The sequence below is a fragment of the Melanostigma gelatinosum genome (genome assembly GCF_949748355.1).
Source record: "Melanostigma gelatinosum genome assembly, chromosome: 1".
NCBI classification, from domain to species: Eukaryota; Metazoa; Chordata; class Actinopteri; order Perciformes; family Zoarcidae; genus Melanostigma; species Melanostigma gelatinosum.
This window is the reverse complement of record NC_136634.1, coordinates 13,084,001-13,111,620: the sequence shown is the minus strand read 5'-3', so window position 1 is coordinate 13,111,620 and position 27,620 is coordinate 13,084,001. Positions and strand designations below refer to the sequence as shown.

The window sequence follows — 27,620 nt, the reverse complement described above, 5'->3', positions numbered from 1 at the left end:
CTCTCTGTTCACTGCCATCCATCCTTCCCACATGCACAGTCTCTCTCTCATCACACACTCACACACACACACTTACACACATGCATACACTCAGGGGATGAGGCAGTGAAAGGGCAGTGGGATGTACAGCTGTGATGGTGTGTCTCAGAGAGATCAGACTCTTTAATCAATGATGAGGTTGAGGAGGGAAGTTGTGTGTGTGTGTGTGTGTGTGTGTGTGTGTGTGTGTGTGTGTGTGTGTGTGTGTGTGTGCGTGCGTGCGTGTGTGTGTGCGTGTGTTACTGGTCATCCAGTGGCTACTATACAAAGCGCCACACTGACAGCAGGTGACTGAGCCGCGACATGCCAAGAAAACCTGTAATGTCTGTTAAAATGATAATTTGCCATTCTATTAAATTTAACTGACTCAGTGCAACAGTTGAAATATCTAATAATTAAAAGTTTTGTCAGCTCAGCATGATCAATTCCAGGCAGAGTTGCAAAATTGGGTCAATGTTTAGGATGAGCAATCTAAAAATAGAAATTGACTATACATATCTATACGTATGTGAGTGACAGTGATATCTTTGTTGTTGTTGGTGGTGGTGGTGATGGAGCTTTTTTCACTTATGTAGGTGTGTATGTGTGACATAACAACAAACAGATGGAGCGTTAGGGTGTTTAGTTACAGCTCTCATTGGTATATTTTTGACCTATTGCTTCAGGCCCAAGGCACATCAGTAAAACACTGAATAGTGCACATACCAATAGTCTGGCGTTCTACATCCTTAGCAATGACACAGGTTAAATGATTGTATCTATTGCACTTTAAATACTACATTTTTGTTGCGTGAATTAATAAATGAAATTGTTTATATTTGCGTGAAAATCATTGAAATGGCCCACCATTAAATAACCTCTCCCTTAGGTTATGATTACATTACAGGCACAATAACCTTGTAAAACTTCTCTCCCTATGTCATCAGGTACAGTAGCTACTGTAGAAATTCACTCCTGACTCGCAGGTTGTACTCTCTTGAACCGACCACATGGCTTTTCCTTGCTCTCTGCTGTGTGGGCATCGGCCACCAACCCGAGAACTAAATATCAGCTGTAAACATTACCGCTAAATAATCATACAACTATAGTGTATACAGAACATTTGCATTTTTATTATCTTTTTTTAATTTCTCACATTTAGACAAGCTTGGGACTTAGCATGGCAAACAATGATAAATCAGATATTACATGATCAATTTAAATGCTTATAATTTACAAGCGTAAATATATATATAGAAATAGAAGGACGGAGCCCACAGATCTAGAGTCTGTTCTTCAACTCCAATTTCAAACAACGGACATATTGAACTACATACAGTAGACGTACACTGTATTGTTTTGTTGTGGGATTTTTTTCCCCTATAACCTACAAAGTGATAAATGTGGATGACTTTTATGATCAATATATGAGATACACTAACACAAGGCAAAAAATAAATGACAACGTTGATAAAATGTTCAAAATACATGCATGTTTTCTTCCCAACACATACTGCCCATCCCTTTTTGAAAATACCAAATAACAGAGTTTTGTCATCGTGTTTTTACTGAAGTCAAAGATTCAATACAATAGGTTGAACTTGTAGTGCTGCAGTGGGAACAATTAGTCCCCCAATTATGATGACCACGAATGTGGGAGAGCAAATTAAAAGTTAATTCTGATAATTAGTAAAGAATGACTGCAGTAATTGTTTTTTACACACCTAACCTGAATCAACCAACATTATTTCTACTTAGGAGTCTCGTGTCTCTGTCTAAACAAGTCTATGTATTTGTCCACCTGTCTGAGATTGTCAATACTCTCCATTAGTCTCTACCTGTGCATTGCGATGCTCTGTACACCTCACGTGTCGACTGCAGTGACGACAGACTGGTGGGGTGTGAACATGAATTAAGTAGGATGCAGCAGCACCCGCGCAATGAAGAGGTTGACTGATGCTACATGATGGCTCCCAGGGTCATTACATGACTGTTAAGTTGATAGATGCCATCCACAGAGAAGTAATTCTACTTCTTGACAGGCCTGCCCGCCCTCTGCGGTGATGGAATGTGGATCTGATGAATGCCTTCACACAACCCTGGTCTGTTTTTAGGTTGAGCAGCCATTTTTAATCAGGCCATGTCATATGAGCTGTGGACCACCAAAACTCAGAGAAAACCCCAGTGTGAAGTCGATGAAGACAAAGACAACTGACTGAAACTCAACGGGAACCCATAAGAGATTCTTTCTTTAATTCTATATATTAATCTCTCAATATATAAAATGACAGGACTTTTTTTTTTACCCGTAGCCCGACAAAATAAGAGAAAATATGAAAATCCTCATATTTCAGATGCTGGAGCGAGCAGTTGTTAGCATCATTGTTTGTTGTAAAATGAAATGAATCATGACATTTAATAATTTATTCATTTTCCATGCAGTTAAATAATCGTTCTCATGTTCCAGGTCATTTTGGAGATCTCACTGTAGTAAAGTGTACTGAGTAAAATAGTCCACAATGCAGAGTAATCCCATTGTAGACTTCGTGTGGAGCTCAAAGGTTAAAAGCCTTTTCATTTAATGTAGAATCCCTTTGGAGTACCCACTTACATGAGAGCACACCTGAAGCACACCTCTTCTTTTGCGGGTTAATTCAATTGTCATCGTAAACTTCTTTATCTACTACATCATGTGGATGGCACGCTACAAAACGTGGAGCTGCAGTTCTTTTGTCAAGCAAAGATCACTGATCGTGTGCGGTTAAATCTTTTCAATTCCAGCTGTCTGTAAGGTCCAGAAAATCTATTTCTGTTTCTAATATGATAAGGCCCTTGCCCTTTGTACCTACTGCAGGTCACGAAATGGACTGACTAATCAATACAGGAAAGGTTGGTTTCTGACTGACTGTGTGAACGGACCATATAGTCAATAGTCATCTGAGATGAGAGCACCTGATTATTATTTTGATTGGTTATTGGCAACAAAGGCACTTTAACCCGAGGTTGCCATCGACACCCTCCTCAGATGTTTCTATTTAAAATTTCTGAAGTCTGTTTTCAGTGAATGTACAGAACCTACAGAAGTTGAGTTCTTTTTTACCATGCGGCTTGGTGTGCTTTAAAAAGGATCAAGGGATGTGCATCATGTCTCGCTGGATGTTTGGCTGTTTTGTGTTTTGTCCTATTTATGGATCATCAGTCTTTCCTGCCTAAAATGCAGTTCGTAAATAATTAATGGTCACAGCCCCTTGCAACTGTTAGACTGTCAGAAGTCCGGGACACCATGCACACACACACACACACACACACACACACACACACACACACACACACATGCACGTAATTATTATGTGAGGCTCAAAGAAAAATAAGTAAAAGTAGTACTCTTTTCACAGATCTCAAAAATAATTGAATGGCATTAGAGAGAGTGATATAGAAGGAGAGAGAGCTGGAAGAGAGCACAAAGCAATTGGATGAATTAGCTGATAAACCTCTGATAGTGTGCTGTAATAACAAAGCTACTGATACCCCACCTCCCACTCTCAAAAACATGAGCGAACACACACACATGCACATATAGTGTCTCCCCATACTGTGAGATTCACATCATCGGTGCAGCTGTGGGTTCTGTCAGGTGCACTACAGACAGATAAACAAGCACACATACACACACACACACCTACACACATGAAAACACACGCACGAAGAGGAAAGAAAACAGAAACAACACACACAGAGAGATGGGTTGTGGGGCTATCTCTCTCAGTGTACTGCGGTCCATCGACCCTGCATGGCTGCTCTCAGCTGGATACGTGTCATCCACAGCAGCTTTGCCTGTTAGGGGGAGAGCGAGGGCTGTGGAGGATGTTAGGGAGATGGAAATAAATGGGTAGTGTGGAGTGGAGCACCAGCAAGGAGAGGGTGGGAGAGAGAGAGGAGAGAGAGGAAACGGGACGAACCACGAGAAGCAAAAGGTGGTGGTGCGTGTGCAGCCTACTCACAAACTTTGGATTTGAACAAGGTCAGAGGTGAGATGGGGTTGTCTGTCAGATGTTACTCTGCATCATAGCTCCTAGGGGGAAGGGTCAGTAGTCAGCCTCCTCTTTTATCTGATCCTCTCTCCTCTTCTCCTATTGACAGTCAGGTTGTTTTCTGGCTGTTGTTTACTCACCTCATGTGTGTCCCCCCTCTCTCTTTAATAGGCGTCTGTGGTGACGTTGCCATGTGCCAGCTGCCATCTGCTCTTATCCTGCTTTATTCAGGTAAGACATTGAATGCCTATATATGGTGTATGTGTGTAATTCTGCTGACCGAAACCACTTTGTTGACGAATCGATTAGTTGATTCAAACGACAGTAAAACTGAGTTTCGCCACAAAGAATAACAAAAAAGCACCACATTATATCTTGTGTTGAGATATTTGTTCTTTCTTAGAAATTCAGTCATTCAGTTTGAAAAAGCAACACGTAGGAAAGATAACTAGCTCTTAACCTCTATGGTGAAAATTCACGAGTTGTCTTCAAGGCTTTGAGAGGTTGCCGCCATGCAAGAGGCTATTTCGATTTCACATTATCATTTCACAGTGTCCATGATTGTCTCATGTTTGTCTTCTCGGTTTGATTTCCAGACTACACAGCCTATGAATGTGATGGTGTTTGAAAGCCGAACCTCAACCTTTTCTCACCTATTTGAATGATAAAGACTGCTTTAAGAATTTTCAGGCAACAAAGTTTCCCTGACAAAAAAGAATATATGTTCACTCCGTGAACTAACATGATCTGAAACCAGTGCCTGGCAAACATTCATCAAACTAATGTAAGTTGTTTCATACTTAAAATAGTTTACTTACTTCCCAACAAAGGGGCTCAAACATGCAAAGGTTCTATGATCCTTAAAATGCCTGCAATATATTATTTCCTGTACTTTAGCCTGCTTGACCTGGCAGTATTTCTGAAAAGGGGGAAGAAGTGAAAGTGTGCGCTTTCCTTGCACAGTTGCTCTTGAGACAGGAAGCAGGGTTTGGGCACTTTCCAAGAAGTTATAATGAAGCAAACATTCAATTTCAGTGGACACCATGACAGCAGTGAAAAATGCTGGGAGAAATGATTTACTTCAAGAGCTGCCAATTACATTAAAGTATACTGTCAAAGTAAGGCGTTGAGTGAAACTGTTGTTAAGAGCCTCAGCTCCATAAATATACTATTGTATATGCCACAACAGACACGTGCGTGTGTTTGCACTTGTACACAAATGTACGCATACTCAAAACAAACACACAGCCACATTTGCTGCCTTGTTGCAGTGTTGTCCTCACAACTGAGCTCATTACAAAGTTCCCCTTTGTATTAGTTTAAAAAGTGGGCTCTAATAATGATGTAAGTTTGTTTGAAGAGTTGATTTTCAGGAACCGCTATTTCAGTGGAATATTGGAAATCATTCAAAGGGATTCTGCCTTTTTCCCCCAATCCACAAACACACATTCTATGGACACACACACACACATCGAGGACGATCTTTCATCGACACCATTTATTTCCTTTCCAAAAAGAGCAGGCATTAGGTTGAATTATATATTCATCAAATACATGTCAGGTAGTCTCTTGTGGGGTTTTTGACAGGAAACAACTTGACCATTTGCATATCAGGGTACATCATACAAATGTTACTGGTTTAAATGGGGTCGTAGCACTCGAATATCTTCTGTAAAATGAATTTATCATACATTCTGTGTGTCTCCTACATGTTTACTGAACACAATAACTCAGATCTTTGTTGGTTGAGAGAGACGGGAGACATAGAAATAGTCTACTTTTAGGTCAACCGCCTCAGAGACGCAGAGGTGTGTGTTTGTGCATGCGTGCGAGTGTGTATGTCTGAGTGTGCGTGTGTGGGTGGGTGTTTGTCTGGGTTCATGTGTTTGTCTGTATGTGTGTGTGTGTGTGTCATATTACTGAGCAGAGTGGTATGGCAGCGGCCTGTAGAAAAATCAGAGCTGCCTGCATCTAAGAGAAGCTTTCATCCTCCTACCTGCCCACCTAAGGGGGGAGGGGGGTTACACTCTCTCTCTCTCTCACACACACACACACACACACACACACACACATTGTTTCGGCCAGAGATGCCACCAATCAACAGAAATTGCAGGACATTGTCTTGATTGATTTTCAAAGTCTAAACGTCAACTTCCAGCTTAATTCTACTGAGGACTGAAGATACTGCAAACATGAGACATGACAGACATGAGAAAAGAAGAAAGCTGTTTCCTACTCTTGGCTTTACTGTCTTTCCATTCGTTAAATAGTTTAAGATATAAACACAGAGAGAAAGAGAACGAGACTACACTAAGAAGAGGTTATTTATTATATCTTAAAGCTGAATCTTTAAATCCTTGGACATCTAGTGTGGCATTTGCATAAAGTTGTAGAACTTGCAGGAAAAGAAAGGTCAATGCAGCAGGGGCTGGGACATGCTGACTTATACCCCATTTCAACATGGTGTTAACGTGCAATATATCTTGATATATCAGCCAGACCACGCCTGGAGGCGATGTAGATCACGTTGTAACCGGACCTCTTACACGAGTAAATGCAATCTGTATTTTGCCATATTCGAAGACAAACAATTTACAGCCTTGCTAGCGGCCCAGTGAGGCTGTAATAAGCACAGCGGTGCTTTGAGCTGATCGTCAGCATGCTAAGAGGTTCACGAAGACCATGTTAACATGCTGATGTTAAGCAGGTATACTATTTACTATCTTTGTTTGGCGTGTTTGCATTCTAACATTTGCAAATTTGCACAAAACGCAGACATAGTATACTGCAGCTACGTGTATCTGATGTGAATATCATAGTTTTGTAGGTCCGTAAACCAAAATATTGGAATTAAAAATGTGGCTTGGGGACAATAAATGTCTGTATCATACAGGGACATTATCCAACTGTAGTCCATGGATCGGAACTTGACTTTGACATGTAAAATATGTGGCAAGCTCCTTTAAAAATGTGTTCAGCTTAATATTTTTGCTTTATATTGTTTTTTTTAGGAGTTCCCTGAGGAACATGTACATGGAGAATGTGAACACACACACACACACGTCATAACACAAAGTGATAGCTTTAATTTAATTGTAATCTATGATAAGTAACATCAGCTGTTGTTGGCCTCATTGTTGCCAGTTAGCTTCTTTTATGGTAAATATGCATTCAGTCCTCACACTGTAATTATGCAGAGAAGAGGGGGAGCAATACATCTGGTAATACACACACACACACACACATACTTGGGGGTATAAACTCATGGACGAGCAGAGAATTGTTGGAACAGAGATCAGATTGGAGAAGCTTTTCTGATCTGTGGCATGAGAAGGCTGGGCTCATGTATCAACCAGCCATCTAAGCTGGCTTATCCTGATACAACCAGGGGCAAACACACACACACACACACACACACACACACACACACACACACACACACACACACACACACACACACACACACACACACACACACACACACACACATACACACTTATAAGAAGAAAGTTAACTGGGTGATGTAAGGGAGGGAGGAGGGGTTGGATAGCAGTGGGTACAATCTCCAAACAATCCTATATCCCTTTTAGTCATGGCCTGGCTTTGGCTGTGAGGCGGAAACAACTTTGAGACCTTGTTAACAGTGTCCCCAAACTTCACCAAAGGTCTTCTTTGTTGTTTTTATACTTTATAGAAACACTTACAAAAGTATTTCATCTTGCAGCTGCACGTAGATTGACTTGAGTTATAACTCCTCTCCACACAGGAATGATGTACAGATGGTGTGCCCCTCCGTGTGTGGTCCAGTTCAGTTCTCCCTGACCGTTTCATGGGCCACAGACCGACCCAAGCATCCACGCCCACTGCTTGACTCGACCCCACCGTGCACCACCCTAAGCCCCTCAGCCCTAACCTTCACCCTCAGCCCCCTACCTCCCTCTGCCTCGCTCTCTGTCAAGCGTCTCCTCATATTTTCACAATCCTATCCCTCCTTGAGCCCAACATGGTGGCCTGCGTTCCCGCTCTAATCTTGGTCACGATGTGTCGGGGCGTCTTGCTCTCGGTTGGAGACCCGCTTCAGTCCCGCCAGGAGATCCGCATCGAGGGAGATCTGGTGCTCGGCGGTCTGTTCCCTGTGCATGAGAAAGGTGCTGGGATGGAGGAGTGTGGGCGTGTGAACGAGGACAGAGGGATCCAGAGGCTGGAGGCCATGCTGTTTGCCATTGACAGAATCAATGAGGACGACATTTTGTTGCCTGGGGTCTCTCTCGGGGTCCACATCCTGGACACCTGCTCCAGAGATACCTATGCACTGGAGCAGGTGGGTGAGCGCCATCATTGTACATATAATCTGCATGTTTCCTAAAGGGAGATGGTTCCAGACAGTATTTAAAATCAAACTACTTTTCCTATCTTTAGTTTATGCTGCTTGACATCAACTTAAAACACTGTTGACGCGTGTGTAGTATATAGTCTTAAATATGTGAATTAATATGGCTTACGCTTTGATTTGCACAAGATGTCGTTAATGTTTAAACTCAAGCATTGCTTTTGCAAACATACTTGCTCAAGATATATTATTGGTAATTCACTAAATCACAAGAAACTACATTGATAGATAGTTTTGTGTTCTTTGAACAGTATTTCCAGCTCTTCTTGCATTTATGTATAACTGTAAGTATTATCTGCTGCATTTGTATATATATGACAGTGGTGAAAGTAATGAAATCCTCGAACAAAAACAAAGAGCAGCATATTACTGAAATAATGGCTCAGTTGGAGTTTTTATTCTCAGAGAAAGTCCTATTTCTGTGTTGTTGAGCTTTGAGTTGTATCTGCATTTACCTGTGAATGCTGAGACAACTTTTTAGAAACAGTGCAGTTCAGATACAGTCTGTTCTTTTGCGCTGCTGGGCGACTTGAACTTTTGCTACATTTTACATTTTAAAAGTTGCTCCGCAAAGTAAGTTGTGGTGTCAGAAATAAAAAGTGCAATGTTTCCATTTTAAATGGAGTAAAACCTGTAAGGTCTCATTAAAAGGTACTATTCAGGTAAAGTAAATGTACCTAGAAATTCTATTTCATCCATGGCGGGTAAAGATCCTGCCTCAAATGATACCGGCAAATCCTTGATGAGAAGTATAGATTGAAGCTATTTGTGAAGAGGGAAATGAGGCAGACATTTTTTTTTTAAAGCACTTTCCCTCAGGGATTATCTTCAAAAAATATATTGTGTCTTATTGCTGAGCTATTTAGGGATGATGCATCCAGTTATCTCATACAATGAGCTATTTGACTGATCGTATAAACCTTGGATTCTTGACAGTTGGTTTTCCTAAGTGGGTTGTAGGTTCGTTGCCTGGTTCTTCACATCCTAGCAATATGTTATCATGTGGCTTGATGTCAGGGGAGTTCATTTGCAATTTGGACCCTCTTCTGAAAGCATCTAAGACAGGGGTGTCAAACTCATTTCCACTCTGGGCCACATCAGCATCACGGTCGCCCTCAAAGGGCCGGTTGTAACTGTAAGACTGTGTAACTAACTTCTCCTAACATATTGTTAAATAACTCTCTCTGCATTTGATTATTGTTTATTCAAGTGTACAAATATTGTACATGCAGTTATATAAATGAAAAATGATATTTAAACACATTTCTGTTGTTATAACATAAATCATTTTAATTGAGGGTTAAGAAACCCACATGACTCTATCAAAGATCAAACTATTAAAGAAAATAACAAAGACAAATATCAAACACAAGTTATTACATTAACTTTGTTCAAAGCTGTTTGTGTCACCTCTCTGCATCACTAATGTTCCTCCCTGTCGTCGTCCTGTGCATGGCAGCTACATCCAAGAGCTGCACTGAGAGTCAGGTCTGATGAACATGGATAGATGATGTGTCCGTGTTGTCTGTGCTTTCATCAACAGTTCATTAGAAACACAAGTACCTGCTCGTCTCTTAGCTGGCTGTGTTGTTAGATTGCTGCTAGTTCATGAACTCGGTCTGCGATGGTGTTTCTTCACAAACTGACATTTGTAAAAGTGTATCTGGTCAGAGCACTGCTCACATATCTTTAGCATGCACTGGGCTGTAGTTGTGTAAATATATTCTGCTGTGATTGCAGTCTGCCTTTTAATTCTTGGACAATTCGGTGTTTTTCTTGGAGGCTAAATTTAGCTCCGTGTTTGGTGTCAAAATGCCGTCGTGAATTGTATCCTTCATCACCGACACGCCTCATAACACAGAAGACAGACCCGTTTTTCTCCTTGAAGCACAAACGTATTCGCTTTCACATCTTTCATTACATTTTCTTCCCTCTGCATCAATTTTTCTCTTCGTGGACATTTTGGGATTGTTTGTCGATCTTTTTCAATCGTTGGAAAACCGCTTTTTGGGCTGTTGCCTCTCCTGTCCACCTGTTGTGATAGTTTTAATGTCGGAACACAGACAACATGCTATCTCATAATTTCGACCATGGGGATACTTTGATTTTCAAGTCTAACTTTTAATTATTTTTCCAAAAAAAAAGAAAAAATCATTTTTTAAACTTTTTTTTTTTTTTTTGCTGGCGGATTCGCGGGCCACATAAAATGACGTGGCGGACCGGATTCGGCCCGCGGGCCTTGCGTTTGACACATGTGATCTAAGAGCTGCGAGAGTAAGACAAAGGGCTTTTATCGTCCCTTCAAAGAGATAGAAATATTACACTAAAGAAAAGTATGAATCAGTCTTTATTTATGTTGCATATTTCTTATAAAGAACATAGTTCAAAGTGTGTTGAAGGCCGATTAAGAATAAATAGATAATATAGACCATTGTACCCCGTACGTTGCACAGCATTTGATATGAAATGTCCATGTGGGTGTGTTTCCTAGGCTCTGGAGTTTGTCAGAGCCTCCCTCACTAAGGTGGACGACACAGAGTTCATCTGTCCAGACGGATCTTACGCTCTGCAGGACGACAGCCCGCTCGCAATCGCTGGAGTCATAGGTGGATCCTTCAGCAGCGTCTCCATACAGGTAAACACGCAGCATGCAGGTACAGAAGTATTTATAGACGCACTTCACCACCATCCTCTAACTTTAACTTGGCGGCTTCTTCTCTCATCTTTTACTCATGACCAAGCGTGCAGAAGCTGACTTCCAATGATATGGCAGTGCAAGTCCATTCCTGTCTGTGTGTGTGTGTGTGTGTGTGTGTATACTTATTTCTTAGAATCAGGTTTTCCATTGGTGTGTTCTTGTGTGTCTCCTCGGCTCTTGTAGCTCTTGTCATAGAGCTGGTTAATTTACATAGTTTAGCATAAAACCTCCCTCTCCCTTACTCCTCTGTGACTGCACAAAAGCATCCTCCTATCAGTCCCTAAATCCCTAATCTCTGCAACTTTCTCTGTCTTTTTCTCATCCTCTCTTTTTCTCTCTCCCCATACGTTATGTAGCTCTCTTTTTTCTGTCTCTTAAATCTTTTCTCTCTTCTTTCTCTTCACTGTCTACTGCTCTTTTTTCTCCTTCTTTATTTGCATTCAGAGGCATCCCTCGCGGCTATTTGGGGAGAGCTCAGTGTATGCTGACCTCAGCCCCCTTCTTCTCCTCCTCCTCATTCCTGGGGCAGCCATTGTTAACACATCTGCTCTGTCTCTTGTCCTTCAGCACACATAATTACCCCTTGTTTTCTTGCAGCTCATTCTTGTTGCCCTTTGTTGCCGTTGCTGTTGTTTTTACCTGTCTTTTTCCGAGGGCAGCACTGTTTACGAGAGCCGAAATGTGCTCAGCCTTCTGATCTCTTGCCAGACAAGCTAACCCAGCTACTCCTTCATGACGTTCTACGTGGCCAGGCTCTCTATTGCTTGTAAATGAAGTAATAGGGAATTATTTTATGTTTAACCATGCACAACTAAACTCCAATGTTTTAAGGGCATTCACATAGCAGGCATAATACCTCCCCTCCGTTCGTACATGTGTGCATGTGCGTGTCGCTGTGTGTGACTTGCATTCCAAGCAGAAAACACACAGCAGCCCTCCACTGCACCAATTTTTCCTCCTTCCCTTTAATTTTTTTTCTACTCGTCTCTCATATTCAACCCATTCAGTACATCTCCCTTCTCTCTCTCTCTCTCTCTCTCTCTCTCTCTCTCTCACAGGAAGAGAGAAGCATTCACTAACAGAGTAAACTCTGCATGTCCCTACAGACACGCCTCTTAGTTAGCTGTAGTCATTGCTCAGTGGCAGGTAATGGAGCAATGCGGTTACATTTTGCAGCCTGACCTTCCCTGACATTTAAGTCAACTGCCATCTTAAAACCATAAAACCTTCCCGAAGTACTATAAGCAGCCCTTATCCATGTGTGTGTGTGTGTGTGTGTGTGTGTGTGTGTGTGTGTGGGTGTACGTCAATGCAGGTGCCTGTGTATGTGTGGACCTGTTCTTGTGCACGTCAGTGTATGTATGCAAGTGTGTTTGCTAATCTTTTACATTATTAGTCTAATGAGATTCTGACATGTTGTCAAAACAGCTCATCAAATGAGCTATGAATGAAATATAGAAAAGCCCAGAGTGATGCGCTCTAAAAGGATTAAACGGAGGCGAGAACAGAATGGCTGTGTAGTTTCTGTTTATTTGCGTGTGTGTGCATGTTTGAATCTGAATGTTTACATGTCTTTGTGTGCATGAGAGTGTGTAGCAATTATATTTGTGTTGGCATCTGTGACTAAAATTGTAATGAAGAGAACATGACCAAACCCCAATCAACAGTAAAAGGGAATATTATATGGACATCAGTAGACCCTAGATGATGTCCATCACTAATTAACAAAAAACCTCCAACACAACAACACTACCCCTGCAGTCGCAGCATGTCTGTGGATGAGCACTTTATTGCAGTTAATGTATATATATATATATCATATAATAATAATATTCAGTATAATATGATAGATAAATACCATATAATCATAAATATACAATATAAATATCATGAATACATTATAATAAAATATAAATATCACATATAGTCTAATAGAACAAGTATATTTTAAGATGCCCCTATGAACCTTGTTTGTTGGAGAAACACCCAATCAGTGCGGTGAGGAAACCTGCATGTTTTTATTTGTAAAGGAACTTTGCTCTTCTGAGTGGCAAACCTCTCAATGACCTTCTTATTGAAGTCAGGCATGTCCCTGACAAGTTCCTTCTCCATGGAGAGCATAGCCAGAGCATTAAAACGCTCTTGCACGTTACCGTTAGCATCGAGTGGGTGGAAATGTCCGTCGTCTCGTCTGCTTGAATGGCGATAAAATCAGCGTTCTTTACTTCCTCCAGAATGTAATTCCTTACAACCGACAGCATGCAGTCCAACAGCTCATTTTGTCCCTTTAAAAACGCTGTCTGTCTCCAGGTGCTCCTCCAGCACACCGTCGAGGGACGCAACAAAATCCACCAGTCCCTTGAACACGCCAGGGTTGTCCGAGGAGTCAGCCTCGTCATGCCCACGCAAAGCCAACTCAAAAGCCCCACAAAACTTGACACAATCAATTATTTTTGATAAAATGTGCCGGTTTTTATCCACCTCCTCGTTGTGTTTCTTTACCGCAAGCCGGTGACCTTCGTCCAGCTGGGTAGGGAGAACACGCGAGATGAGAACTAGACACGGGCACTCCGGGAGAAAAAGACTTCCGGGAGGGTCTGGTCCTCCCGGAAGTCTTTTTTAGGGCGCTGATTGGCTAATTTGTAGTTCACTCATTTTTTTCTTTAATCAGTGATTGGCTAAGCTGCTTATTAGACCCGTCTTCCTTGGGCCAAATCGATCTGGCCCCAGCACGTGCACGCGCAGTAGAGACGTGCACGGGGACAGCTGAGAGGTGCACCAGCGGAGAGGACAAGCAGGGAAAAGCATTTATTTTGCGCAGATATCCTATTTTACAAATATTACTGGGTATATTACATAGCTCAAAAACACAAATATTGACAATTTGTATAATTTATTAATATTATTAAAAAAATTAATAATATTATAATTTTTTATTTTATTTTTTTGTGGCTCAAGGTGGGTGGGGCCAGGCCCCGTGGCCCTCTATTGGCCGGCCGCCACTGCTTTGCCCTATTGGACCAAATTAGAGACATGAGCTTCCTACAAAGTGAGACACTATATTGTGTGGGATACCCAGTATTGATCAAATGTTTTCATGGCCAATTCAGAAATGTTGAAATCGGATATGAACGCTGAGTATCTGTTATGAAACGAATTATGCTTGCAACTGTTAAGCAATCCATGGGGTGTACATCTTCCAGTTTTTGACACTGTGTTGGGGGTGGGAATCTTCTTCTTGATGCAACAAAATGTATTCAATACATGATTTATTTTTTCTCACTGTGGCTGGTCTTCTATTTTAGCAGCGGTGACACAGTGTGTTACTGTCATCCTACCCACTGTCCTCATTGATTCCATGACTTCAGCTTTGGTTTGCTTGCACAGTATCGCTGTGTCCGTAAAAACGTTGAGATGAATGTTGTTTCTCGGTTTTAAAGTGTGCAACATAGCGCGAAAGCTCTGATTCTCAATGACTAAATAGGGGCGAAAATCCTTGACCAAAAAAGTTGCAGTCTACTTCGTGACTCGTCTCACAGAATTGTTACAGGCAATCATAACGTCGAGAATTTAGTTCGAAATCTCCCATTATTGAGTTTCCTGCATTAAGTCATCATTTTCCAAGAGAGAATCGCGATGCATCTAAGAAATGATTTTTTTCCCCGACCCCTACTTTGTGTGTACTGCTTCTTTCAAGTGACCTATTCAATTAATTGTACAGTAATTGGCTCAGTTGCTGCCACCTCTCAAAACATATGCATTGCAAACACTATAAGTAGCTGCTTGAAAGCATTGACTCTTGAGTTTAACACGGTTCCAAACCGCAGCTTATCGAAAAATATTTTCATATCACATTGCATAAAGGAATCAGAGGTTAATGGGACAAAATACAATAAAATTCCGATTTCAGAAGTAAAAAAATAACAAACTAAATTGGGATCAGAATCAGTCAGTCAATCAATTACATTCTTTCTCAAGCTACACAAAATCAAAAGGACTTATTTGGACTAATTTAGTATCTATGCAGATAATATTGATAGTCTCTCAAACTAAGTGTATTTATTCTGAAACAAAGTCGTTAGCAAAATTTGCCACGTGATGAGTGATTCAATTAAGTTAAATTCCTACAATTCATTAAAATGCTTTAATTTGCAAGAGGGTTTGGAATTATTCCAGCTGATTCATTTCTCATTGTACTGTTTCTCCCTACAGGTTGCCAATCTTCTCAGGCTCTTTCAGATTCCTCAGATAAGCTATGCTTCGACCAGTGCCAAGCTCAGTGATAAGACCCGCTACGATTACTTCGCCCGCACGGTGCCCCCCGACTTCTACCAGGCCAAAGCCATGGCCGAGATTCTCCGGTTTTTCAACTGGACATACGTGTCCACCGTGGCATCGGAGGGTGATTACGGTGAAACCGGTATAGAGGCCTTTGAACAAGAGGCACGCATGAGGAACATCTGTATCGCTACTTCAGAGAAGGTAAGACATGAAATAGAATGAGTTTATTTCTGCATGAATATTAGCAACAACTGCTCAAAGTAAGATACCAAAAAACAACTTAAACTTTCAATCAGCATTATCACACTAATGTATGGCCTGAAGCTGCACCACTAACGATCAATGAGGTCCTAAATTTGTGAGTTTATAAAAGTTTGTCCCCATGTCTTATCTTGTCCTACACACAAATGGAGGTCATATTACACTGGTGTTGTCAGTTGTGAACCAAAAAATGTAAAGCTTATCTCCAAGAACTCACTTAGGGTATTTTAACAGACACATTTCTATCTCATTTGCTACAGAGGTGTATAATGGCGTGAGGCGGAAGTACAGACGACATTTTTGGCTTGTTTATTCCTTTGAATGATGGTGATAAATGATCACAAATAAGGGCCTATTTGAAAGTAGAAGGAACATTTACAGTACATCTGTCATTACATTAATGTCCTCTTTCCGTCCAGGTGGGGCGTTCTAATGCTAAGAAGTCCTATGAAGCTGTGATCCGTCAGCTCCTCCAGAAGCCGAATGCCCATGTGGCAGTCCTCTTCCTGCGTAGCGACGATGCCAGAGAGCTGTTGGCAGCAGCTGCCAGGCTGAACACCTCCTTTATCTGGGTGGCCAGCGATGGCTGGGGTGCACAGGAAAGTATTGTCAAGGGAAATGAGGTCAGCGCTGAAGGAGCCATCACACTTGAGCTGGCAGCCAATCCCTTGCCAGAATTCAACCGCTACTTTCTCAGCCTAAACCCAGTCAAAAACCATCGTAATCCCTGGTACAGGGAATTCTGGGAGCAGCGGTTCCAGTGCTCCTTGGGTGGGGGAGGAGCAGGAGGAGGTGTTGGATTGGGAGAGACGTCTCTCCCACTGTGTGACTTGGACTTGTCGATCGACAAGAGTAACTTTGAACCAGAGTCCAAGATCATGTTTGTGGTGAACGCGGTGTACGCCATGGCTCATGCACTCCATTATATGCAACGCAGCCTGTGCTTCAACACCACCAAGCTGTGCGACAGCATGAAGGCACTGGATGGGCGCAGACTCTACAGGGATTACATCCTAAATGTCAGCTTCACAGGTAAGGGAGCTGGAGCGAGTGTAGAGTCCTAAATAAGTTGTTCAAGGTGGATGGATGGAGAGTGAAAATACGTGAATGACGGAGAGAAAGTTGGGGAGGAAAGGGGAGAGATAGCAAGAAACAGACAGGAATAGGAGTGTTGTTCCTACTTAACAGTCCGCTCATGAACAACGCGAGGATGTTGTCCTTCCACAGAACATAAAAAGTACTGAGACAAATCTGCTTAATTGCTATGTATTGTCGGAGCCAGCCATGCTATTGACACCTATTACCCATGCGTAATTGATACGACACTACAAAGTTGCTTTGAGGAATGAGAGCTGCTGCTAATCCGTCAGCCATATTCTTCTGTCTTGAACTAATGAGATTGTGTGTGTTATAATAGCTCCTATAGCAGGCTGCCTGTCTGTCTGTCAGTCTCTGTAGAGTAGGGGGAGAAGAGACAGAGGATTGGCTTGACTGACAGATGGCGTACAAAGGCAGCGTTATAAATAAACTGCTGTGTCTCGGGGACTGACACAGGTTTAGAGGTGCTTATTCCTCCACCAACCGTGACCAGGAGCAGACATCAAAACAGCCTAACAAACAGCGCTAACACGCCAGCTTTGCCACGAGACGCTGGGGGAATGGATGGAGGATGAAAGAATGGCACTACATATGAAGGGAGGGGGAGGGAAGCTTATAGATAAGAATGACGGGCAGACTCGAATGAGAAAGGAGAGTTTGGGGTAAGGTAAAAGGGAGTAAGACAGAAAAAGAAATAAGGAAGGAAGGAGGGAAGGAACAAGGGAGCACTGAGGCAATGCCGGAGTGGGAGAGCGTGCATCAGCAGAAGAAGAGGATTCGCTTTGAAATTTCCAATCTTCATTTCTGCTACAAATCAAAGGACTTGGAGCATTTCTGCATGAGAGGAGGGAGACATAAAGAAGGATAGAGGGAGGAAGAGTGTGAGTAAGATAGAGAGGAAGGAAGAGGGAGAGGAAAGACAGTCAAGACGATTGCAGTCGCAGCCTCCGGTTGGCACAAATGATAACCACTCTCTTATAGGATGCATACAGAGAAGGGTTGAATAGATATGCAGATTCACACATAGAAAGTTTGAAAATGTGTGGAATAAGTTGAAGAAAGAGAGGTGTGAATCCAGTGTGACTTCCTTACATCTTCATGTCTGACCATCTCTCTTCCGTACATTCCCCTCTCCCGCTCCCCTCCCTTCTTTCCACCTCTGATGTATGTCCATGATGAGGCGCATGTCGTTACTCTGTGAAGAGAGGAACAGCATGTACAAGGATCTTGAGGTCTTTACAGCTCAGTGTCAGTGACGACGGTGACAGCATGGCAAACAGCTCTATCGGTTTGGGGAAGAAAAAAATGCATTCAAAGAATCTGCGCTGATAAGACGATGAGGATGTTGAAGGTGGCGGTACAGTTAAACTGGGAACCGTGGCAGCGTTTGCTTTTAGCTGTTGGTTTAGCCCCAGAATGACGCACACTCACACTGCTGTACATACGCATCTTTCCATAGTATGTAAGGAAAGGAGGTGAGGTGAGTTGAGGTTGAATGTGGAGAATAAATACTGCAGCATCACCATCCGCAGTGCTCTCAGTCTGAACTGTAGCAGATGGAAAACCAACACTGTTCAGCGCTCTCTATCTCTCTGCCATCTCCTTCTCTCATACACACACACACACACACACATGCATGTTCATTATACACTCGATACATTGCATCAAAGTTGGGTCTCACTTCATTTTAATGCTTCACAATACTCTGATAATACTGTCCTTAACTTTACAATCATAACACAAATGTGTTGTGGTGCTCTGAGGCAGTATGTTGTGTGGATAGGACTGTGTTTTCATATGTAGCTCTCTTCATCTCGTCTCATCTCGCTAGTTGCTATGGTAATGAAGCCGACACTATTGCCAATTGTTGAAGTGATCTGATAGATCATGGGAACTGCTCCCCGCCATCGAGTAACAGACACAGGGGCACATTTGTGCCTCGCTACATGCTTCGAACACAAAACCGAACGTACGTACACACATACAGTCAGCTTTTTCCTTTAACCTTTTTTTACAAAGAAGCAGATTGAAATGCTCGTTTTTTTTCCAGTATAAAATTGCAGACACCCCCAACCCACACACTTCTCAAAGCCATCATTCAACTCCCACCCACCCACCAACCCGATCTGCAGCAAGCATATCAGTGTATACACGCATGCACGCAGTCTTCTGTTCAAATAGTGATGATAGATGTGATATTCCCCCTTCCCTCCGTGTGTGTGTGTGTGTGTGTGTGTGTGTGTGTGTGTGTGATACGTCGATGTTAGCAGAGGCGGTGTGCCTTCAGGGCCATATTAAGCAGCAAGCTTACCGCAACGTTTAGATGCTGGAGAACAACCTTCACTCCTTCTCTCCCCCATTTTCTCTTCACACTCTTTCCTCCGTCTCTTTGCCTCTGTCCCCCTCTGTCCCTCTCTGTCTTTCTGTCTCTTTTTCTCTCACTCTGTCTCTCTATATATCTCTCTGTCTCAATTCTCTCTCCCACCCAGAAAGAGTCCTACTCTCTCTCTCTACATTCAAAAACAGCACATCCCACTCGGACTTCACAAGGTTGCTCTCCTGCCTCCACCGCCTCTCTGCGCCGGTCTGTTCTTCCACTCATTCACTTTGCTCATCCCTCCATCCATCCCTTACCTTTTCGCAATTGATTCCTCCGTCTAAAGGCTTTCCTCCGTCCACCTATATCTCTGCTGCTGTCACACTAGTTCCTTGCTTTTCTCTCCTGCTATATCCTCTCTTTTTTCTCGTATTCTTCTCCCTCGTCTCCCTTGTCACTTCCCTCCTTTCTTTGCCCTTATCATGTCTCTTGGCTCCTTCTTCCTCCCAGCACCTCCTGCTTTTGGCCTGCCATTTCTTTCTTTGTCTCCTCTATCTCACCACGTTTATTTCAGTAGAGCCGCGGCTTTCTGCTGCTGCACCTTTCCGCCTATATATTTATCCTCCTTGTTCTCGACTTCCTCCTCTCCTCCCTATCTGTCTTGTGTTCCCCTGAGGCCTGTTGATCCGTGGCCAAGGCACCGCCTCAGTCCCCAGTGACTGGATCTACGGGGAGAACAAATATAGCTGATGTGATCTGTTTGCGTGTGCGTTTGTGACATGTGAGTGCCTCCCCGTGTCCATATCTTCATATGCTCAGGGATGTGTGTCTGTGTGGTCACAGATGTGTAAGGTCTACAACCCTCTGGAGGAGGAAAAAGAGGGATAAGAAAGGTTGGTCACACCATTAGCATGCAGAGCTGTTGTATTTTACCTGGAACAGGTGTGCGTTTGTGCACAGCCCTATATGCAGTGTTTGCTTTGGCACGCTTAAATTAGGAGTAAATCCGGGATTCAGATGAATTGACACTTGGAAATACAATTCTCTATTCCATAAACAACCACGAATCAACAACCAGCTTTTGAATATTTAGTCACACACACACTAAAAAGAAAAGATTTGCCTTCTCTCTCCCTCTCTCTCTCTATCTCTCTCGCTCTCTCTTTCAGATTACTGATTCCTACTTATTCCCCCCAAGCCCCCTTTGCCTCCTCTCTCTCTCTCCCTGTCTTTAATACCCACAATCCCCCCTTGGGCTTCGCTTTAGCCCGACATGGCCGAGAACATAATTAATTTCACAGCTTCTGAATGAAAAGCTTGTTTTCACCAAGCTTCTAATTAAGCTAGAATAATAAGGTGTTTCTCGAGTTAGTGGGGACGCTAAAAAGAATTCTCACAAAAATGAGGGATCTGGTTCGGCTGCGTTCCAACCGCAGTTTGTCTCACCTGACTTTATTCTTCTTTTTTCAGTTATTTGTTTGACATTCTGTGGCCTCAGCTGGTTGATAAATTTAGTAGATTTTGGTTGACGATGCAATGAATCCTCTTAGATAAACAGCAGTATATTCACAGTTGCACAAAGGGCACTTTGGGTTGTTGTTTTTTTGTCTAGAATTATACATCGTATCCAGTGCAACAGAGTGAATGATTTGGGGAGAATGTCGCTGAGAAGGCATGGCACACCATTGGATGCAGTCACTTAAAAAGCTAGGAATAGTGCTGAGGGCGTTTTCAGTGTGTCCAATACTTTGCTTTATGACTAAATACCTGCAAAACATTTGACATTCCCATCAGCCATGACCATACCTTGTATTTAGTGCTCATTAGTAAATGTTAGCATGCTAACAGGCTCAACTAATATGGTGAACATGGTAAACAGCACCAACAAGTTAGAATTGTCATTGTGAGTATGTATTGCCGCTGGATCTCTGAGTTCACCAGATGTTTTAATTGATTCCAGGACGGTGCTCAGCAGAGAGAGTGGTGTCCATCAGTCAAGTACTTGGACTGCTTGTCTCAGCTCTCTGCAGTCACAGGGTCTTGGTGGCCTTCGCCAGCTCTATCTTGCACCCTCAAACGCTTTTTGTCCGATAAGCTGCTCACTCTCTCACGTCAGCAAGGTCTCTGGTGTTGGTTATAAGGAGGAATCGCCAGTTCTCTGAGTTTATTGCTCCTGACTGTGATCTGTTCGAGGGAAGTCAAGGACAATACGGCGCCCTCAAATGGGTCCGTAGGCTAATACCGTTATCTCTTTAGTCGGTATTACACGTAATTACCAAATACAGCTAATTAGCCTTCAGCACACATCGAAGGTCCCAATAAGGTGCAGTTGTGATAGTTAGCTCATGGCAAAGTGTTTCTGTGAGTGTGTATGGGTGTCTAAGAGGAGGAGGCCCGGCTTGTCTTATTGCTCAGTGTTATTAACAGACTTTATTATCTGTCAACTTGCAATATAATGGATTCATATCTCTCCTTGGTCTGTAGATATTATCACCATCTTATTGAAATAATTTTCATTTAGCTGTCACTGAAACATTTAGCCCTACAATCCAAAGACGACTTGACACTTTCCTGAGACACAGAGAGAGAGCGAGGAGAAAAGATAGAGGGTGATTTATGGATTTCATAAACCCTAACCCCCTCTGCTGCCATCTGACACGCTATTCTTCTCCGAGCACACTGAGCTTTCCCAACAATAGTGCGGCTTCAGTGTTGCATGCACGCACGCACACGCCGCTAACAGCAGGGTCAGAGCTTCGGTTCTGTCAGCACAGCCTCATAGCGCTCAGAGCAATACCTTAACCATCACATTGTAAAGTAAAACCTAATGGAGCCTCCACAGGCACACATCCACACACATCCACAATCTGTATTTTGATGCATTCCCCTGATCCCAAGCTGTACGTTTGGCTGGTGATTTCTACAGTTACCCAATGACACTGAGATATGAGGCAGGCAGCACAGTGTCGTCAATGCTGATGTGCACTGAAGACCAAGAGGCTTGTTAGCCGTTGAGGAGTGGCGCTTTATAAACCCAGCCACATCATCATTTGACAGGGGAGGCAGCAGCGTGTAACACTCAGCCCTATACAGTGTGTCAGCTGCATAGAGTTGATTGCTCCGCTGTAAGGACAGAAGCGGCAGTGACTGTAGGAGCGGCATACACTTTGTCTGTGTCAGAACGACCAAGTGTCAGCACTGTCAGCTCCAACACTGCCTGCAACACATTAAGAAGTTTCTTTGTTTCCCTCAGTCCATGGCCACTTTTCTCCTTGTTTTTTTTGTAATGGTTTCAGCATCCTGCCAATCGCTTCTGTTCCCACATCCTCAGGGTAGATGGTAATCCTTTCATAACAACTTGTATACAAACCAATTTGGCAGTTTCAGCAGTGTACCTCCCTCACATAAGGGACCCAGAGGCTAATTCTATCAATGTGTGGGTAGCTAGCACTGCTCAGGGATTCAGTCTTCTGACTTTATGCCGATATGACTTTATAGGCAGTTTGTTAATGATGCATTTGGTAATAAACTTTGTCAGATTGGAATTCAGAGTAGTGTTTAATCCGTATGTGACCTCAGGGAAGGATGGGAGGCCATTGATACACACAGACATCACCAAGCATACCAGGCATTTATAGCCTAGTAACTGGCTGGTCTTCAGTAATGAAAACACTCTATTCTAATGCCCTTCACTGTCTGTTCTGGACTCCTAAGGCTTAACTGACCATGGCTGCTTGTCTCTGTCCTCATTGTTGCTTATAAGAGGCATCAATGAGCCATCAATGGGATGATTGTTTGTGATCGTTTAGCTTTAATCTCCTTTTTTTCCCATTTGTCTTATCTTCTTCTTTGCCACTCTTTGTCTCCTCTCACCCCCTGCAGCCCCTTTCTCTCCTCCAGGCAGTGAGACAGTCGTGAAATTTGATTCCCAGGGGGACGGCGTGGGCCGATACAACATCTTCAGCTACCAGCGCTCTGCCGATCGTTACGGTTACGTGCCAGTCGGTGACTGGGCAGAGAGTCTGACTCTAAGCAACGATCTAATTCACTGGCCAAGAGAAGTGGTGCCCACCTCGCAGTGCAGCGACCCCTGTGAACGCAATGAGATGAAGAAAATGCAGGCAGGTAGGAGACTGAATTTCAACAATGTTCTTCTTTGTCGCAGCATACCATACCAAGCAGCAGTGCCTTTTGAGAAATATCAGACCGACACATTCTGCTGTTCATATTCCTGTTCCCCAGGTGAGTACTGCTGCTGGATCTGTACAGCCTGCGATCCTCATGAATACCTGGCTGATGAGTTCACCTGCTCGCCCTGCGCTCCCGGCCAGTGGCCCACTGATGAGCTGACGTCCTGTTATGACCTTCCTGAGGACTATATTATGTGGGAAGATGCCTGGGCTATTGTTCCAATTACCATCGCCTGTGTAGGGTGAGTGATAAAGGACTGTCAACAGGATGTCAGATTCTGACTCCTGAGGGGTGTGAGTGTGAGTGTGTGTGTGTTTGTGGGTGTGTATATATTGGGATGGGGCAAGGGAATTGACCTTTCCTCCAAGCAGTGATTGTCCAATCATAGCTTAGCAACCGTCAATAGGAGCAGTGCTCTGCTTTCAAAGAGCTTGCAGGATGTTTGTTTTTTTGCCTTTCCAAAAACAAAAGAGCAAAAGTTAAAAGGAATGGGTAAAACAGAGTGCTCATCTGCTGCAATGTAAGCAATGATAACATTAGCAGCTCTGTGGTGCTTTATATTGGATTTGGAGATATTTACACTGCAGCAACCCCAGCCAATGTTACCCAAGTATGTTCGCATGATGCACATGTATATTTAGGATCCTTTTCACAACATTCTTGTTTAAAAGTAGTTCGCTAGAAACTTTGAGTGGTAACTGTGCCGCCATTAAATTGCTCCACAGGTTTATGTGCACCGGTCTGGTGTTCTGGGTGTTTGTCCGACACAACGACACACCGCTGGTGAAAGCTTCCGGCAGAGAGCTATGTTACATCCTCCTCTCTGGAGTCTTCATGTCCTACGCCATGACTTTTCTCTTCTTGGCCAAACCCTCTCCTGCCATCTGTGCCCTGCGGCGCCTCGGCCTGGGCACTTCGTTCGCGGTCTGCTACTCCGCCCTCCTCACCAAAACAAACAGAATCGCCAGGATTTTCAACGGCGTGAAAGACGGAGCGGGTGCAGTGAGGCCACGCTTCATTAGCCCGTCCTCTCAGGTGAGTGATTGCAGCATCGTGTCCATCCATCTGCATCATTCAGATGGATGGACAGATAGACAGTGGATCTTGATGACCTGACCCTACTTTTCCTTCTGTTTCAGGTGTTCATCTGTCTGAGCTTAATCTCCGTCCAGTTAGTGATGGTGTCGGTGTGGCTGCTGCTGGAAGTTCCCGGGACACGCCGCTTCACGTTGCCAGAGCGACGACAGACTGTCATCCTCAAGTGTAACGTACGCGACTCCAGTATGCTGCTTTCACTGGGATATGACGTGCTCCTGGTCATCCTGTGTACTGTGTAAGTGTGTCATAGCTGGTTAAATTTGCCATGATAGTTTCGCAAAAGGTTCCAACTAAAGTCCTTTATGTTCTCCACCCTGAGAACTTTGTTCACTGCATTTTGGTGCCATTTGTTTTCATGCACACCTAGAAAAAAACATGTCATATTTTCCTATGTGCTCAACAATCTCACTGGGCTCTGAGATAAATAAATATAAAATCAGTTTTTCTTTCAATTTCAGAAGTTTAGTTTTTATAGCAACAATCATTCCAGCAGAGTCGGCATCACTTTTGTTCAGATGCTGTCCAACTAATCAGAAATATGATGTTCTCCCTCTAGGTATGCCTTCAAGACCAGGAAGTGCCCTGAGAACTTCAATGAGGCCAAGTTTATTGGATTCACCATGTACACCACCTGTATCATCTGGCTGGCCTTTCTTCCCATCTTCTATGTTACATCCAGTGACTACAGGGTACCTTCTTCAACACACACACACGATCAAATACTTGTCTCTGTCTTCTAGGAAGACATTGTCAGACAATATTGAAGACAACATAATTGTTTGAGCATTTTGTTGTCCCCTCAACATGTCAATACAAGCGCACAGGTCACAAAGCAGTGACAACACAGGTATAGAGGCAACTTAAACAATTGATAATCCTGCTGGCAAATGTCCCAGCTCTGCAGTATTGGCATGACAAACAGACAGGCTCTGTCAAACTGCTGACACGTGTCCAGATTTGACAGCAAAGGGGGGCAAGTGTTCATTTGATCCATACAAACCTTAAGCATACACACACACCTTAAGCACACGCTTCTGCAAACACACACACACACTGTGCACTGTATCAAAGGACATAAGAGAGGAATGCTGATGCCAGGGCTGCTCATTTTATCCCTTTAAAAAAAACAGCTCTCTCTCTCTCTCTCTCTCTCTGGAAATAATCATTTCCTTGGCCTTGTAATCTGACTAAGATTAGTCAGGTAGAGGCACAACATCACCAACATACACAACCCCACCCACTCACACACACACACACAAGTATATAGTATAAGTATAAGAATATACACGCACAGGCGAGATGTTGAAGGGTTGAACGTTTATGTGCTTGTGTGTACAGTACTGTGATTCTACTGTGAGTTGATGTTATAAAACGTCTGTGCCACACAAGACGAGCCACACCAATGACTTGGCAAGCTGAAAGGGACATACTGCAAACACCATTTCAGACGGGCCTACGATTAGATTTAGCATTGATTTTGTACAATAAGTCACAGAGAATGAAGTAAAAGCTACCACTGAGATACTGTTAAGTTTGGCCTCTGTGGTCTCTGTTGATTAAGGATTTTATTGATCCATCCTGTAATTGTTATCCTCTGAACTGTTGCAAGGTAACAGAGTCTTCCAATAAATAGTAGCGCTTGCTATTTACATGCCTCGTTGGCTCTGTTTACGTCTAGAGATTGGTTAATTACTTTTGGCATTTTCATGCTTCAAATGTATCCGTCCAATGTATTATTGTTTTATTTTCTGATAAGGACTTTGTAATACTCATTTAACAAAATCCCTTTGACAAATGTTCTTTATTACAGATTATTATCACCAATTTAGCTCTCAACAGCAATTTCTTTGTACTACATTAGCATAAGATGTATCCATCAAAGTCTGGCTACTAATTACTGTCTCCTGCTCTTTTCTCTGCAGGTTCAGACCACTACCATGTGTATCTCAGTCAGTCTGAGTGGCTTTGTGGTCCTGGGCTGTATGTTTGCTCCCAAGGTCCATATCATCATGTTCCAGCCACAGAAGAATGTGGCCAGCCACAGGCTGAACCTCAATCACTTCAGTGTCAGTGGGGCTGCCACCACATACGCATCTCACGGTAGGTTACATGCAGTTACCTCATCTTTAAAGAGACAGGGGTTTAGAGCAGCACTGTCTTGCGCTATTATTATCATGCCTCTGTCAAATGGGTTGAGTTTTCAGCATTCAATATTTCGCCTCCCTGTGTTCCACATTTGCTATGAGGGACACATAATTATAAACTATCTAGGCGTTTGTTTTCTGTATTTTGTATCTAAACTGTAGCACAGCCAAGTTATAATGCCCCAAGCAAGCAAGGTCTCTATATCTTTACGGTGATGCGTGTTTGACAGTTTCCATCGTAAGCTTGTTAGACTGCAGAGAATGGCATCCTGCTGACAGACAGAGCTGTGGTGTTGAACAGTACAGTGAGATGTCAAGAAAGAAGCATGCCAGCAAGAGGTGACTAGATAGTTTTACATATTCCTTGGTGCTGAACTGGCCTCACAAAAACAGATCATTTAAGGGTTGGGTGCAATTCCACACAAGTTATTTTTACAAATGACTCGTAAATTAGCAGTGATACCATATTTATTACCATGCGATTAAGTCTGCGTTTACACCCCCACTGATGTAATTTGCATCAGTTATGTGACTCTTCCTTTATTTCATTTGCCTATCAGGGCAATGCTCTTTCTACACTAGCGTCAAAACCTCAATTGTTTGATTTAAATGCAATTGGCATAATGTGACACATATATTGCTTAATTGTCAGTTTTATCATTTTGCAGCAAAAATCATCAACTGAAGAAGTCAGTTATGAATTATTATATGCACAAATCCGATTTTTGTCTATGCATTAATCTTCTCCTTTCTCGCTCTATCCCTTTGTCTAGCTTCTGTCAGCACCCACGTCCCAACCGTGTGCAACGGGAGAGAAATCGTCGACTCCACTACTTCCTCTCTGTGACCACATCCAGTCCACTCTCTAAATCTGCCCCTGCGACTGTTAGCCAATCCATGAAAATTATCCCCGTAAAACCATCATTCCCCACCTCAGTCACACACTATATACACTCATAAAAACACACACATAAACATATGTACACATACACACAAATACATGCACAAACAAACAAACAACCTCCCTTGTGGACTAGACGTGTATTGTTTCAGAAATGTAGAAAGTGTGTAACTAAAATTAAATTATTTTCTA

At 42.9% G+C, this 27,620-nt stretch overlaps 1 protein-coding gene across 1 annotated transcript; it reads left to right on the top strand.

Annotated features, from left to right (window-relative positions):
- Positions 1-8,052: 8,052 nt before the first annotated feature.
- On the top strand, positions 8,053-27,453 carry grm3 (glutamate receptor, metabotropic 3; the record flags this gene model as incomplete). The annotated part of the gene is made up of 11 exons (XM_079272147.1): positions 8,053-8,370; positions 10,931-11,074; positions 15,350-15,619; positions 16,099-16,711; positions 22,977-23,219; positions 23,337-23,526; positions 24,011-24,320; positions 24,425-24,618; positions 24,940-25,072; positions 26,306-26,483; positions 27,301-27,453. 11 exons carry the CDS (start codon positions 8,053-8,055, stop codon positions 27,372-27,374), a joined length of 2,667 nt encoding a protein of 888 aa, XP_079128273.1. The 3' UTR covers positions 27,375-27,453.
- Positions 27,454-27,620: the final 167 nt, after the last annotated feature.